This window comes from Hibiscus syriacus, unplaced genomic scaffold (assembly GCF_006381635.1).
Source record: "Hibiscus syriacus cultivar Baekdansim isolate YM2019G1 unplaced genomic scaffold, ASM638163v2 tig00110114_pilon, whole genome shotgun sequence".
NCBI lineage: Eukaryota > Viridiplantae > Streptophyta > Magnoliopsida > Malvales > Malvaceae > Hibiscus > Hibiscus syriacus.
The window spans coordinates 685,626-703,564 of record NW_024062594.1 but is presented as its reverse complement, the minus strand read 5'-3'; the positions used below and the strand labels follow the sequence as shown (position 1 = coordinate 703,564).

Below are 17,939 nucleotides of genomic sequence, written 5' to 3'. Positions count from 1 at the left end.
TGTCTAAAACAAGCATTTTATCTACTTAAAAAGTACTTTTTAACATCAACTCTAAACACTCAATTTTTAAATAAAACAATTTAAAAATACTTTTTAAAACCACTTCTTAGAAAAAGTTATTCAACCTTATACTTTAAAAACGGCAAAATCTCGTTGATAGTGCGTTGAAATTTTTTTTTTCACGAAATAGTGGGATCGTCAGATTAATTGCTCAAGTGGTGTCCTCTACAGTACCGGGGGTAGGTCGCCATGCACGCCCGGCGACCTACCAGGTCGCCATGCACGCCCAGCGACCTGGTAGGTCGCCATGCATGCCCTGCGACCTACCAGCCAACGACCTCCATGCCCATGCACGCCCATCTCGCCAAAGGAGCACGCCCATGCACGCCCATCCATGCCCTGCTGCATGCTCGCCTGCTCGCGACCTTGCCGGGACTCCATGGCCCCGAGTGTCCCATGCATGAACCGTTCCTTGGTCGCCTCGAGTGCCCCATGCATGAACCGAGCCCCGAGTGCATGGCACGATCTCCCCATGCATGAATCCTTGGTCGCCCCGAGTGCATGGCGACCTCCTTGGTCGCCGGGCGTGCATGGCGACCTACGGCCACACTGTTGATTTCGCCCTATTTCAGCAAATAATGTTGGGATAACGTTATTTCGTGAATTATTTATTTTGAGGGCATTATATCGTGAGTTTAGCCCTTTAAAAACATTACCAAAGTGAAATCGGAATATTCAAAAGTTTAAAGACTAATTTAGAAAGAGGGTCATAGTTTAGGGATGAAATTAGAATATTCAAAAGTTTAAAGACTAATTTAAAATGAGAGTTATAGTTTAGGGATGAAATTAAAATATTTAAAACTTTAAAGATCAATTTAAAATGAAGATTATAGTTTAGGGACATATAATACAATTAACTCTTTCTATGAAAATAAATTATACTCTCAAACTCGACCAAAAATATCATAAACTATCATTATTTGGGGGTTATTTGATTTCATATAATAGAAGCCCTTATTACTATTCATTTCATCTATTTGGTATGTTTGGTATGAGATTCTGCATAAAACCATGATTGAAATCGTAATTCATTGTAAATTATTAGAGGGGTGTACTTGGATATAATATAACATAAAACCCTAAACCTGAGCTAACACATGCATGCCCCTAAAAAACACAACATTATGATGATTTTCACGTACACATGATATCACATAGAAAAAGGGTGAGGAAACCATGTGATCCTTTGTTCTTTGTTCCCAACAAAAGTCGTCTTGTACAGCTATGAAGTTGGTTTTGGGCAGCACCAACACAACAAATTGTAAAGAAAAAAGGCAGCTTTATGATAAGACTTCAATGGAAGTCGGGTATTTTGAAGGCCATTTTTATGAGGCTGTAAAGCTTGGTCGATGGATTGTTTTCTCGGATGTGAGTTCCAAATAGAGATGGACACAGGATTTCATATTATTAAATGGCTGCTGCTGCTGCTTCTTGTGCCCTTTTGCTACCACATGGACAGATGTTCAAGGCTTGGCAATGGTCTAAAATTTTATGGTGCAGTGCTGTTCGCTTGCACCAATCATTGGATCATCGGTTCTTAGCTGGGGACTTTACCTTTTGACTGCTCTTAGAATTGAAGCTCTCTCGACAACAACCAGCGGCGGATGTAGACACTGCTCAGGTAGACATATGTTTATTCTGAAAATCTAGATTTCTTTATATTAATCGTCTATTTTTTTATAGTGTCTATGCTAAGATTTTATTTATATCTATCTCGTAAAAAATTATATTATTAATATATAAAGTATACCATAAAAAATAGTTTTAGATTACAATAACAGCTTTTGACATTTGAAGAATAGAGCATGGGAGGACTTTTATGAGAATGCTTTCTAATTGTATTGGATTTTATCTATCGGCAAGAGATTTTAGGCATGTAAACATATTGCAAAAATAACTTCAACTTCCAACACAGAAACAATCTTATTGATAAAAATTTATACATTTTATTTAAAATTATTTGGGGTCGATTTAAAAATATGAGTTGGAGGTTAATTACTGAGAAGAGAATGAAAGGATTTATAAAATATTATAGCTTATATAATTAACGTAAATACGTGCATTATGTATAGAAAATATGCAATTGAATCATGTAAGGTTCAACACATATATTTAGAGAAAGGGATGGATATAAGGTTTTATGTTAAAGAAGATAAAACTATAAAATTTTAAGAAATAATAAATTATAAAATTTTAGAAGTGACGAAAAAGAATTTTTAATAAAAAAACATAATGAAAATATTAATAATATATAAAATTTTGAGACTTTAGTAAGGGACAACCGCTACCACTTGTTTCCACCTCGATCTATTCATGCTTAGAAATTATGTAAAATCTTATCAACTTAAATTATACGATTAGACAATGAGTACATGTAAGAGAAAAAGAAACATATATTTGTTACCGTACATACCAAGTATTCTTTCTTGATAAAGTGTACTCAATGAACTAATTTATATATATATATATATATATATATATATATTAATAAAAAAACAAAACATTCCTTAAGAATGATGTTCAATATAAAAAAAACCAATAATCTTAATAAAAACTCTTTGTTTCTGTCAGATGAAACGTTTTACAAAATAGTAAAGTGATAAATGAGTGGTGAGTGAACTAAAATATTTGGCATGCTATTTCACTATACAATTATGATTATATTAGTATACAATATTTTACTAAAGAGGGAATTTGACTATACGTGACTGTCGATAAAAACAAATACCGTGAGTGTATTTATGATCCATTGTTGTATGCCTTACTTCTTAGTGCATTTTTTCCTATTCGGACCCGCCGTACTTCCTTTGAGTACTACTGATTGATTTAATCGTCCACACCGCCATCCAACCTCAGGTAGTCGGAGCCAAAGCAAGAGTATAGAACCATATTTATACTTCTCGTGTGATACGGCATCAGGGGTTGCTCGAGAATAGGGACGATAACAGCCTGTGCTATTTCAGGATCAGTCAGGGAACAGAGTTCCGCACCAGGACCCAAACCATACCTCTCCGAGAATGTAAGTGGTCGAAAGCTTTTCCGAGAGACATGGTTCGTTAAGGTGCACCATCCCCCCAAACCTTTCCTCAGTAATCCTAGGAATAAATAACCGCGGCCAAAAAGTAAAATAGGTCGGGAAGAAAGAGTCTGAGGTTGGGTCGGACGACACACTAATTCTTTCTCAAATCAAGCGGACTGGGATGTGAATGGATCAGTGGGTAGGAGCCCTTGGGATTACAGGGAGAAATCAACCCTTTTTTTTAGTTTATATATATAATATTTTTTAACGGATCTTTTTTACCGGGATCCAATCCCGGAGGAGATCTTTCATGGCAGTCCCATCCAACTGATGTGTCATATTCTATTCTATCCCCGTCTGGCGCAGCGGATTTCCATCAAGCGGTCCAACCGCGCACTCCCGAGGCCCCTGACTGATCCTTAAATAGAAAGCAGATACGGGATTAGACACACGAGCCCTTGATCCTCTTTGATTAACCAAAGACCCTACCACTCACGAATACTTGTGATTGTTACGGGCTCAGAAAACGGAATGGCTCGTGCTGGAAATGGGTTCCTCCCTTTCATTTCCTTCCAGCTTCGCTTTGAACTTGGGGTGGATTAACCCACAATCGGCCATGGGGTCACGAGGATCTGATCCTCACAATCATAAATTTTTTTATTCAAAATTGAAAATCCTCCTAACAAAGTATACTCGTGTAACATTTAACTAGAAAATTAATATGAGAGTAAATTTCATTGGGCATCAAAAAAATAGAGAAAGGGACCAATATCACAACTTTACCCCCTTTTTTATTTATCAAAATATCACTTTACCTTTGTTTTTAACTTTTTAGCTAAGCATAATATGAAAACCACGTCACGAGTACATGATTATCAAATTCTTTTTCATGCCTATGAGATATGGGGTATCAGAATGAGTTGAAATAACTCGGGTAAAATATACAAACGGTTATTCGATTATAGGGTACTACTTTATTGAATCTCTAAATTATTTAAAGTTATAAAATAATCTCATAGTTATAGTGAATTATTTTATTCAATCCCCTAACTATTAAAAATTTTTTAAAAAAATTATCATCTGACTATTCATATGCTCCAAATTCATTATTTTCAATTAAAAAAATTAATGGTCGTATAATAAAATTATATTTTAATGATATCTACTAGTATCATCGTTACTTTCAAGAACTGATTCGATAGTATAATATTTCATGTATTGACTCGATAACATAATATAAATGAAGATTTGGTCCATAAAATACAATTTTAACAGTTATGAGATCAAATTTTGTTATATATAAATCAATATGTTAACATCTAACTCAAACGAATATCAAATCTTTAATGAGAAAGGATAAGTTTCAAATATACAAATACATAGTTGTTTATTTTATATTTTTTAATAATTGAATTACTTATTAAAATAACGTCTTATAATTAAAGAACTATTTTATAAATTTTAATAATTTATATAATTAACAAAATAACACTATATAAGTGGACCATTTGGTGTACTTTAGCTTATAAACTTTATAAAAGGGTTGGGGTACAAGCTTCAGAGTGGTGAGCCCACAGCCGCACACTGACAAACGGCTACCTCGTCTCCACTCTAACCTAAGTTCACATGCCAATTTATCTTCCATTCCCTAAAAGAAAACTCGCGATAAATTGGAAGATAAATAAGCTGAGTTGTCGAGCTGACCTGGTATGAACCTAATCAATTTTACACGTGGACGGTATTCGAGAGGCCTACCTATTGGCCCCACTGCTTAGGACACATCACGAGCGTGTCTTTCTGTTTTTTTATCCCTTCATTTTTTGTTAGGATTAGATGGCATGTCGAATCCTAGGCGTTTTAAAAAGCTTGTAGGATTGTAGGAATAATAATCTGATTTAATGTCAATTAATTCTTATTCATGACATATACCTAATTATTTTTAGGGTAAACTATACGTTTAGTACTTAAATTATCAGTTTTATTTTGATTTAATATATAAACTTTCATTTGTTTTAAAATTATATTTAACATTTACCTTTTGTTTCGTTTTGATATTTCGTTGTCAAAAATTTAGCGGAACTATTACACCATGACAATTTTTATTGGTAAATTATATCATTCATCACTCAATTATCTTTTCACTCTTATTTTGGTCATTGGAGTTTAATTTTTTAAATTTAATTACTTAACTTTCAAATTACTCCTATTTAATCACTATAACTTTCAAATTCAATTTTTTATTTTAATCATATATTAATAGATTAATAATAAAAATGTCACACCATAAAAATTATTAATAAAATAAATTAGAGTGATTAAAGCATGATCAATTTGAAAGTTAAGTAGTTAAATTGAAAATTTTTAAACTTTAGTAAACAAAATAAGAGTGCTAAGATAATTAAGTGATAAATTATATAATTTACCCATAAAAATAATTTGGAACTCCTTTAAGTTTTTAATGGCAATATATTAAAATAAAACAAAAGATAAATGTTACGTATGATTTTGAAATAAATGAAAGTTTAAGTACTAAAATGAAATAAATTTGATAATTTAGGTACTAAACATATAGTTTACCCTTATTTTTAAAAGAAACATAGAATATTTTTTTATTTTTGAATTTATTAATTCGTACCAATTTTTTATTTAATTTTAATCATTATTAATTTAATTCCTTATTTATTTTACATCAATCATTGAGTTTAATATATATATTTGAGAATGTGGTTAGGGGAGTTAAAAATTACTCTATTTGAATAATCTAGATAGTTGACTCACCGATTCGTTCTAAAATTATTGAATATTTATAATGAAAATATCTAAATTTTAGGGTCGAGTATTTGACCAATTATTTTTGGCAGGTTTCTATGTCAGACCACGGTCATGAAATAATGCTTAATAGGATATACGTCGATTCGGTACCCGATTTCTTATACAATTTTTAATTTTTATTATTAATTCTTAAATTATTTCACTATAACATTCTAAATTCTTAATTTATTAAATTATTTCATAATAACATTCTAAATTCTTTATTTCTTAAATTATTTCATCTCAATGTTATAAATTATTTTTTAAAATATTTGTCTTAACTTAAATACATTTAATTGTTTTTCTTTATTTTAAATTTTAATAAATTTTATGTCTCAATTATATAATTTGAACTTTTAAACTTTACGTATGGATTATGTATTATAGATTTTTAAATTTTAAATTTGTTCTATGTGAATTCTTTTAAAATAATTTAATTAAAAAATAAATTAAAAATAAAAGTATATACTCATAACCCAAAAATATAAATATTTGAGTTTCACGGGTACCCAACTTAACGGATCGAGATACATGCTGATATTGGTACCAGAAATATAAATTATGTGTTTATTGATGATGAAAAATTGAAGGAAAAGCAGGAAAAGACAGCATAATCATAAAACATGTCTCCTAAACAGTTAATGAGGAATGTGGAGGTAATAATGATCGACCCCTGACTCACTGACTCACCAACTCACCCGCCTCTGCTCTGTCTTATATTTTCTGTTTCTTCTTCACCCTCTAAGTGACACAAACCTATTAACCAATAACCTGATCTGACTAAAGTTTCCTTGCAAAATATAATGATAAATTGCAGCAAAAGCAGAATGCATCGCAATATAGTTTTTACCAAAGTCTCACCAGCTTTCATCTATTTTCCTACTTACCCTAATTAAAGTGAAGGTTTTTACACTATTTTCCCAAGGTCTTGCAAGCTGAAAAGCTTTACCATTCTTCAACATATAATATTAACTCTCCTTTTATTTCTTATCAGTACTACCGCACCATACTCTCTCTCCCCTCCTTCCTTCTTTATCTGTCCGTCTCCTCTTCTTTTGTGTCTCCGTTGCTCTCTCTTTCCAATCTTTCTCATTCATTACTTGTTTTTTCTTCAGGTAGACACAAAAGGTAAGGCCTTTGAATCCTCAAAGTTTTGCATTTTCCTCTCAACGGTCATATATTTAGTTTCTCTTTGTTTATGTGGAGATGTTTTGTTTGGTTGTGGTGGTTCTAGCTCTGTTGGACTTTCACGGTGGAGTGAGTGGGTTGAACAGTGAAGGGTATGCTCTTATTTCATTTAAGCAGTCCATTTACGAGGATCCCGAAGGGTCTCTAAGTAACTGGAACTCTTCTGATGACAACCCTTGTTCATGGAACGGGGTTACATGCAAGCAACAAAGAGTTGTTTCCGTTAGCATTCCGAAGAAGAAGCTCTATGGGTTTCTTCCTTCTTCTTTAGGTTCTTTATCTGATCTTCGCCATGTGAATTTGAGGAACAATAAATTCTTTGGGGTTTTGCCTGTTGAGCTCCTCGAAGCTCAGGGGTTGCAGAGTTTGGTTCTTTATGGGAATTCCTTCTCTGGGTCTTTGCCGAAAGATATAGGGAAGCTGAAGTATCTTCAAACATTGGCTTTGTCTGATAATTTCTTCAATGGTTCATTACCTTCATCAATTGTTCAGTGCAAGATACTGAAGACCCTTGATTTCAGCAAGAACAATTTCACTGGTTCTCTGCCAGATGGGTTCGGAACTGGCTTGGTAACTCTTGAAAAACTTGATCTTTCTTTCAATAAGTTCGTTGGAACGATTCCCAGTGACTTGGGAAATCTTTCTAGCTTGCAAGGAACTGTTGATTTGTCTCATAATCTTTTCTCAGGTTTGATTCCGGCTAGCCTTGGAAATCTTCCTGAGAAGGTTTACATTGATCTTACTTTTAACAATTTGAGTGGGCCAATACCCCAAACTGGTGCTCTAATTAATAGAGGACCGACAGCATTTCTAGGGAACCCAGGGCTTTGTGGCCCCCCTTTGAGGAACCCCTGTTCCTCGGATGCTCCGGGTGCGAGTTCGCCTTCTTCGCATCCGTTTCTGCCGAATAATTACCCACCTGGGATGTCGGATGACAATGAAGGTAAATACGAGAGAGGGAGAGGACTCAGTAAAGGAGCTGTCATTGCTATAATAGTGAGTGATATAATTGGAATATGCCTTGTTGGGTTGCTATTCTCCTTTTTTTATTTGAGGATCTGCCCGTGTAGCAAGAACAAGGACGACCATGGTTATGGTCTTGAAAAGGGAAGTAAGGGAAAGGAGTGTTTCTGCTTCAGAAAAGATGAATCCGAGACTTTATCGGATAACGTTGAGCAGTACGATCTTGTACCACTGGATACGCAGGTGGCATTCGATTTGGATGAGCTGCTCAAAGCCTCTGCTTTTGTTCTGGGAAAGAGCGGGATCGGTATCGTTTACAAAGTCGTGCTCGAAGATGGGCTGTCCTTAGCGGTGAGAAGATTGGGTGAAGGAGGCTCTCAAAGGTTTAAGGAATTCCAGACAGAAGTAGAAGCAATAGGAAAGCTGAGGCATCCTAATATTGTTACTCTAAGAGCTTATTATTGGTCGGTCGATGAGAAGCTTCTCATATATGATTACATGCCTAATGGAAGTCTTGCCACTGCATTGCATGGTATATTTCACCTAGCCTTCTTTCAGTACTATAATTTTTTATATATACATATATATTGGTATTGTTTTTAATGAGTATTGATTTGTCTCTGTTTTCTTACTGTTATCAGGGAAGGCAGGAATGACATCATTCACACCATTATCGTGGTCTGCTCGACTAAAAATCATCAAGGGTATAGCCAAAGGCTTGGTTTATCTGCATGAATTCAGCCCCAAAAAATATGTCCATGGAGATTTGAAGCCAAGCAATATATTACTCGACCAGAACATGGAAGCTCACATATCTGATTTTGGACTTGGACGACTTGCCAATATTGCCGGAGGGTCCCCGACCGAGCAATCTAACCGAATACCTTCAGAAAAACCACAAGAGAGACATCAAAAGAGTGCTTCCTCGGAAGCTAATCCCATTTACTCCTCGAACTTGGGATCTTATTACCAGGCTCCCGAAGCACTGAAAGTGGTAAAACCATCGCAGAAGTGGGATGTCTACTCATATGGTGTAGTCTTGCTAGAAATGATCACAGGAAGATCACCTGTGGTTCATTTGGGTACCACAGAAATGGATCTTGTTCAGTGGATTCAGCTATGCATCGAAGAGAAGAAACCACTTTCGGATGTCTTGGATCCTTATTTAGCCCCAGATGCAGATAAAGAGGAGGAGATCATTGCGGTTCTGAAGATCACAATGGCATGTGTGCATAGCAGTCCTGAAAAGAGACCAACCATGAGGCATGTCTTGGATGCTTTGGACAGGTCGATCACATCTCTCGATCAAAAAACAACCTATTAAAACCGAGAATTGTTTCGAGATTATGGTTAGTTCTACTAGAATCGAAGCTATGTAGTGTTATAACAATTGCTAGTGGAGAGAAACCATGCAATTGTTGCTCCAAAGCAAAATTGTCAATGTCTTTTTTTTTTTTGTGTAGGATTCCCTTGTTTGTGAGTAGGGCTAGGTGATGATAGGTCTGCTACAAAAGCTGCTGTTGAGTTTTTTCTTTTATTGTTTTGTGCCTTTGCATGAATTTGAGCGTCTGTTATTACAGTGTATGTGATGGATGTTTTGTTCTTGCTCTTGTAGCCAGCCCTGTTTGTCACTTTCTTTTGTTGCTGCAATGTTGTTTGCCTTGTCAATACATTAACTTGTGCTTTACATATTGTTGATGACAACAATTTTGTGACGGTCGCAGGCGATTCACTTCTTATGGTTTGGATAGAGAGTTGTGATCAGTAGATTTACAGCCGATGGTCAATTGAAGACGATAAATTATGTTCTCTATCTCCAGGTAGGGGGAGAGGAAGAAAAATAGGTTGAACCCTTTTCTCAGTCTTAGTTGACGGGTTTTACATTCACCCTTGGTGTCAACTGTCAGGATTAAGATTACAATTATGATAACTATTTGTAAGCTGACAAAATAAATATAGTTGTCAAATAGTATATTTGAGCTTTGACATATCTCGTGACCCTGTTAAGAGCCATGTCAATGGCTGTTTATTGCTCGGGGATGTGATATTTTGGGGACTTCGAAATTTTTTGAAAGATATCAAGTACTCCATAGGTCTCGACGTTCGGTAAACAGGAGTGACAGTGAGAATATCTGGAGGAAATAATATATATATATATATATATCCCCAAGGCGCACCACGTTGGGGTCATTTAAAGAAACGAAACGCAAGTTGCGCAGAGCCATCATTGGAATAAATAGAGAGTTGCTTACAAAGAATGATATGTGTTGGAGTTGCTTTTCTTTTACTCTCCGGTCTCATTCACACCCAAAATGGACGTAATGAGGGAGATATGATTTAGTCGAGAATTGACAATTGAGTATGCTTTTCACACATTTGGCCCCGCTGGATATAACGTGGATGCTTTGACTGATGCCGATGTGGGATATATCTGCATTTTAATCATGACTTGATAAAGTAGGACTGTAGTTAGAAACTAATGGTAAGTTAATTTATCCATACAAATGCAATCAATCTCCCGGCGCGAATGAAGGGAGTAAAACGAAAACGAAAGTAAAGACAACAAGATAAACAGAATCAAAGAGCGATAGCTGTCCATTGAGACATAAAATGTCAGCGAATCTTGTCTGTTTTCATGACGTTTAACCTTTTCTTTCTTGTCCGAATGTATTTCCTAAAGCAACTCCAGCCAGGCTATACTGCCAGCTTTTACCCATCACTCACCAATTTAACGCCCTCTTAATTTGAGCAATTATAGGCTTTTCATCAATTAGATTACCTCGCCTTGAATTTGACCACCAAACCAATTTATTTCATTTTCTTAAGATTATGAAAAGTATTAGATATATTACTTGAATTATATATTTTCTCTCAAATTAATAAACTGATTAATTTAAATTGAGTATTATAAATGTTTATTATAAATATTCCTATATATTTTGTTTCAGTTAGAACTTATATTTCAAATTTTTAATGTCTTATCTTGTTAAATCAATTTATTATTGGTTATATCATACAACTATTGATGGTCGAATTGAAAAATCCAATGACCTTGAATTTTATCTAATTTAATTTATTTATCATATCATTTATCATATTATTAGTCATCATAAATTATCACATCATCATAAATTATCACGTCAATATCCTAATAATTAACGATAAAATCCTTTATCCAAAAAAATCACATTAAATTTATTTTTTGAATTAAATTATCATTTTAAAATTAAAAACCAACATCAAAATTTTCTTTCTAAATTACAATGAACTGAACTCAGATACCTTTTGCCAAATATTTTTAAGGTAAAAAAAAAAATAGAGAGTAAAAGTGAGCTTTCGAGCATAATTTCAAGGGTGAAAAATCAGTAAGGCGTCCTACCCTACTAGGGCTTTCGTCAGCGTCGGTGCAAAAACAATATAAAAGGAAAAGCCCTGCCGAATGGTGCGATTAGCTTAAAAGCCGAAGAATAAGGGCAAACTTAGGGTGGGGGGAACAACGGCTGCCGAAGAGGGAAACGGAGAGAGAGTTACAGGAAATTTCTGGAAGTGGGGTGCTAGGAAAGATGCTTTCTCTTCTCGCTTGTTTAATAAATACGCAGAGAGATTAAATCAAATCTTTCCTATGCCCCCCATTCCACTGATTTCCTGTTCTTCCTCTCCACTTTCTTTCTTCTTTTTCTTCTTCAATCCTTTTTCCCATTTCATGCATGCACTCGGTAAGTTAAATCGCTAGATCTTATCTTGTTTTCCCATCATTCCTTTTATATTTAAATACATCTGTTTTTTTTTTCTTTTACTCAATTGTGGTATTACACTCATCTTTCCACGAGTAAACGATGCATCTTTATCCAAGTATTATCATTTAAAAATAAAAATAACTTTTAAAAGGGTAAACAACACCTTTAGTACTCTAAGTATCACTTTTATCCTGTATGATCACTTAATTATTATTTTTTGAAATCATATTTAAAGTTATTTTTTTTGATTTTATTGTGATGAATTAACAGTACTGCTACCGTATTTTTTTTAAAATTTCAATTGGTGATATTATATTTTTTTTTATGTTGACATGTTAACATTATTGTAATTTTTTATTTAGTGATTAAAATAAAATTAAAATATAATATTAAATACGATTTTAAAATAAAAAATATTCATTTAATCATATGCTAAATAAAAGTGATAGTTGAAGTCTAAAGTGTATTTACTCTTTTTGAAATTATATATTGGATTATGGTACTTATTGAGCGAGCTAATTACGAGTTGGATAATATTTTATTTGTGCTTGTTAAAATGTTTTATTTTTTACTTGTGTTTGATAAAAACATTATTGTTTGACTTGTTAAATTTATTAAAAAAATTAAATAGGATGATTAGAGTTTGATTTTTAGGTGTCGTAAATTAATAATTTAATATTACTATTTATTTAAAATTTAATATATTTCTTGTTATCTGTTAGTAAATTAATACTTATTATTTAGATTTTTTAATGTAATAAAATTTAAAATAATTATAAAAAATTAACAAATTGATGACGAACTTATAAAGTATATTTTGTGCTAGTGATATTCAAATCTGGAAAAGGTACAATTAATATAATGGGAATGTGTTTTTACTCAGGTGACATGACATGATTATGGAAAGATCAATATATATATTTTTATTAAGTAAATAAAAATAAAATTAATATATATTATCGTTATTTATTTTGGTTTGTATCTTTAACACGTACATACATCTTTTTAACAAAATTTGTTTTTTTTTTAAATTTTTTTTCTATTTGATCCTTAAATTTATCACTTTTTTAATTCTATACGATAAATACAATGTAATATCTGTTTAAAAATAACTCTCAACAATTTAATATTGATTGTTCTTACTTATAATATTATTGATATTTAAACTCGTGATCTCAAAGAATTAAATATATCATTTTAATTTTTTTATGTTACACATTAGTGTTTCGCGAATTAAAAATACATCATTAAAAAAATTTATCACAAAAAATGCGTATGACATAATGTATCAACATGTGATACTAAAAGTATGATTTCATAAATAACTAAACATAAGTATTATTTTTGTATTTATTCTTTAGCAATAATATATGTCAACAAAATAATTGTAAGAAAATGATGTGAAAATTTTAAAGTTTATAATTATTGTTAATTAATGAAAAAAATTACACATTTAAAAATGACTTATCATTAAAGTCAAGATGATTTGGATTGTCATGGTCTGGCAATGAATGTCAAGGCAACCTTAATATACGGTTAAAAAAGTTGTTATCGATTTTGTTATTGTTTAAATAATAAAATCGATAAAAAATGATCAGAAACATTATTAGGTTCTACCGATTTTGTTATTATTTGACGTTTTAACTGAATTTTCGAAAAAGTGTCTGAAAATATTATTAAACACTAAAAAATGATCGAAAATATTATTAGACGCTAGAGGTGCACAAAAAATCCGAATATCCGATTTTACGTAAAAAATATCCGAAACCGGATTTGGGAAAAATTGGTTTTTTTAAACCAGATCGGATATTTTAAAACCGGATAGTATAACCGGTTTGGGAAAAACCGGATAAAAAACTGGTTTTTTATCCGGAAAAAAATCCGTTCTGGGGTTTAAAAATCCGGTATGGGGTTTAAAAAATTGAATGACCGGATTTTTTACCAAATTAAAAACCAGTTTTTTTAAAAAATCGGATTTTTTCAAACCGAAACCGGTTACATCATCCGACCCTCTAAATCGGTTATGATCCGAACCAGTTTTTTTATAAACTGGTTTTTTGGCTTGGTGAAAAAACCGGATCGGTTTTTATTCGATCCGGATCGGATTTAAATCCGGCTATGTGCATCTCTATTAGACGCTATCAATTTTATTATTTTTGGGCACTTTTATCAAAAATGTTAAAAATATAATGTTTTAAATAAAAATAATAATATTTTAAATAATTTTTAATTAATTTTATTATTTAAATAATAATAAAATCAATAACATCTTATTTTAGTCTATGGCAAGGAGAACTACCCCGCCAAAGCTTTTATTGAATTTGAAAACTTTTCCGCAATCCCGCGGTTCCTTCTTCTCACTTTCCTTCCACGCGGTTTCCTAGAATTTTTTTTAAAAATAGTTTCCTAGAAATAAAGAAAAAAGAAAAAGCGAATCCCACTCGTAATCTCACTCGTTTTCTCGCCCTTTATATTACACTGGCCAAACCCTCGCTAACCATCGTCCGGTGATATACGTTAGAGAGAGGGGTAGAGACCGGCGTTGGATGTTTTTGGAGATAGAATCTGTTTTGCCGACAACGCCCATTCCAAACAATTCCTCTGCTTTCTCTGTGTCCCTTGTTGTTTCTCTCTTCAAAATACTAGTGAAAATGGAGTGTTAAGGAGAGGGAGAGACTGTTGTTGGGAGTAATAGGCATGGGGGGAGTGGGCAGTGTTAATCTTTCTGCCATTTGTGAGCAGAACTAATTCTTCCCAACACCTCCCATGCCCTTCATTTCCAACCCTAGCCCCCCTCCCCTTCTCACTTCCCCTGCTCTCATAATGTTGGCCTCGTTCAGGTTTGGTTTTCATTTCACTATTTTCTTATTTGGATCTTGTAATTTAGTATCAGTAACTACATAATCAAAATATATTAAATTAATTCAGAATAAATATAGATAACATTTTTATGTAATGGGATTTAAGATTCTTGGGTGGTTGTACACACAGGGAAGACCATCTGTGTCGCAATCCTACATAACTGTTCTCAGATCAAACCCTGATGCAAGCAACTTCAAGGTCGTTTCTTTAAGGGTAATTCTACTCAGTTTCCGAGCTTGTGGGAACCATTGAAATGACCTTGCAAGTTCCTTTTACTGAATTTGACAAACGAACAAGTTCTTGATTTGACAAATATTTTTCTCTGTAAAATCTGGGATCGTATGAGTGATTCATGTATCGTAACACGGCTTCCAACATTCAGAAGGTCCCATTATTGACATTGCAGAATAAAAAATATGCTCTTGTAAAATTAGGAAATGGCGAGACAAATATGGCTTGCATGCACGTAATGCACTTGCCTTTCGAGGTAGACTCTATCGTAATTAGGTTGTGGCTGGAGCTATGGCCGAAGCCATTGTAGTTCATGCTCCATCCCCTACCCCAAGATTAGTTCCATCTCTTACTACTGTTGGTGTTCAATGGCTGCCACCATCCTTAACCTGAATACTGATGGCTAGACACTATCCAATCCTGGGAGGGCTGGTGCGGAAGCAGTTCTCAGAAACTGCAATGGTGACTACTGTATGCGGTTCCTATAGACACATTCCTCATGCTACAAGCGTTCAAGCCTAGTTATGGGCCTTGCGGGATGACCTTCACATTGCTAAAGATGGAAATATCAGAAAGATTATAGTTGAATTGGATGCTACTGCAGTTATATCTTTGATTTCTAATAATGATATTCCTAATCCCTTGCTACACCCATTACTGACTGCAGGTTTTGAGCATAATGGATATGCTAACGCGCTCGCAAATATTGGCAGCGAAGCTTTAAGTCCATCAACTGACAACTTTTATAACTCTAATATGTTGTATATTTCTTACCAGCCACCGGACTGTATCACTTTTGCATGCCAACGCTTCTGCCATTCATTTGTAACGTGACAGTATCAATCCTTAATTCTTATCTAAGTTCCATTTCAGATGAAAATGGCGACACCAACAAACACAATGTTGCTTTTAAAGCCACTACTGAAGTAAATGAGCTAAGAGTTCCTTCTATGCATGATAGATTTGTGACTTCTTGCTTGATTGCTGGTGTAATTTTGTTCATTTACAGGTGTGTTAGCTTGCGAAGGGGATTGCTAATTGATATTGGGTGCTTCATTCGTGTACTATGCTTGCGATGGTGGGATTAGAGAACGAATATACAAGGAAGGAAGCGGCTGGGGTATAGATGAAGATCAGTATGGATCCTCCCATCTTGTTTTTGGTTGAAGTTTGGAACTTTAGCCGGGCGAGTGTGGTTATTGTATTTTAAAGATCGTATGTGGTGGTATGCATTTGGGACAAAATGGTGTTATTGCAGGGCTCTGTTCATTCTTTGGTGTGTGTTTTGGTTCGATTGGTGAGATCGTGGTTGAGAATTTTGTTGAGAATAAGTTGTCTATTGAATTGGCGCACTCTTTCTCCTCCAAATAAGTTTAGGGAAGGTTTTTTTTAATGAGACTTATCTATGTCCATGTTTTGTAGGCGTTGTTATCTAATCATACAAAAAACCCCTTTCAATAAATAAATAAGATTAATGATTACTTTTATCCTTGTAGTAGACTTAATTTATTATTTTTGTTCATATCGTATTTTCATATCAATTTAATCCTTAATTTATTTAATTGTATTATTTTATACCTTACTCCTAATTTAAAATATTAAATTGATAACTTTAAACCTTAAATCATAATCTCATAACCTCTAAACCTTATCTAATTTAAAACTACCGTTTTAGAGTTTTAAGTGAGAGATAAAATATAAAATGATGTAATTGAACATCTTTAAAAATTAAATTAATACGAAAATAATAAATTGAATATATTACATCAGCAAAAGTTACATTTTGTCAATAAATAAAATATGATTGGATTGTAATTCTGGGAAAATTCCATAAAAAAGGCTTGTCATTTGATTTGATCGGTTTGATGATGTAAAGCTAGAGATGTTTTTATTTATTTATTTCTACGTATAATATTGACCTATACCTAAACGATGTAAGATCAGCTTCTCCTATCCAATAAATCCGAGTTCGTATGAAGAATCGAATAATAGACTGACATGATAATCTTAAGATCCAACTCAGTGTAGTTAATGACGGAAGAATCAGTTCACCTTAAAGCATGTTTTCAGAACCGAACCGGTTAGCGAATCGGTCATGTTATCAGTTCACTGGTTTAATTGGTCGAATCGATTCGATCAGTCGGAAGAACTGGTTCGATCGGTCGGAAGAACCAGACGACGTTATAATTATTTAAAAAATAAAATAAAAATACCAAAAATATTTAATAAAAATAATTTTGTATATCACAAGTCAAATTCAAAACAAATGAAACAAAATGATTCAAATTAACTACAACATAATATTTAAGATAAAACATATTAAATAATAAATATAATTATATAACTATAATTAAAAAATAAATTTGGGGTTAAAAAAATCATAACAAAATGATATTGTTTGGTTTAATTTTTTAAAAAAAAACAATCTCACATGGCTAATAAACATAGAAGAACATCCCAAAAGTTTAAAGAGTAAAAATATGAGAACAAAACAATCCACATGGGGTAAGAAACATAGAAGAGCATCCCAACTAAATTATATAAATAATAGAGGTAATTTGACATTCAAATCATGGAGCCTTTTGGTGAGCATAGAGTGAACTATTCTTTCACTTCAATCAAGCTCGAATTTTAGGCTTCAATCGAGCTTCTAATTTTTTTTTGAGTTCAAGCCTTTTCGAGTTCAAGTTTCAATATTATATTTCGAGTTCGAGTTGAAATTGATAATTTTTAGTTCGTAAGTTTGAGTCGAGTTGAGCTTACTTTTAAAGTTAGAGTCGAGCTCAGCAATACTCGAGTTCGACTTGGCTCGTTTAACAAACGACGCCGTTTGGTTTAATTTAAAAAAAAAAACTAAATTAGCGTTTTTTTTTTTCAGTTTTTCTCGATTTTTTTCGATTTTCAGCCGGTTCGGTTCGAACGGTTCAATGGTTCCGGCCGGTTCACTAATAGCGGTTCAACCGGTTTAGTTTGAACCGAACTAGGTAACGGCTCCCGGTTAAACCGGCCGATCCGATCCGGTTTTCAAAACAATGCCTTAAAGGGAAAAAGAAAAAGCTATTAGGCAC

General features: G+C 33.3%; 1 protein-coding gene across 1 annotated transcript; it reads left to right on the top strand.

Moving 5' to 3' along the window:
• Positions 1-6,746: 6,746 nt before the first annotated feature.
• On the top strand, positions 6,747-9,839 carry LOC120215220 (receptor protein kinase-like protein ZAR1). The gene is made up of 3 exons (XM_039212949.1): positions 6,747-8,573; positions 8,683-9,328; positions 9,766-9,839. The coding sequence occupies exons 1-3, from the start codon at positions 7,097-7,099 to the stop codon at positions 9,800-9,802; spliced, it is 2,160 nt and encodes a 719-aa protein (XP_039068880.1). The 5' UTR covers positions 6,747-7,096; the 3' UTR covers positions 9,803-9,839.
• Positions 9,840-17,939: the final 8,100 nt, after the last annotated feature.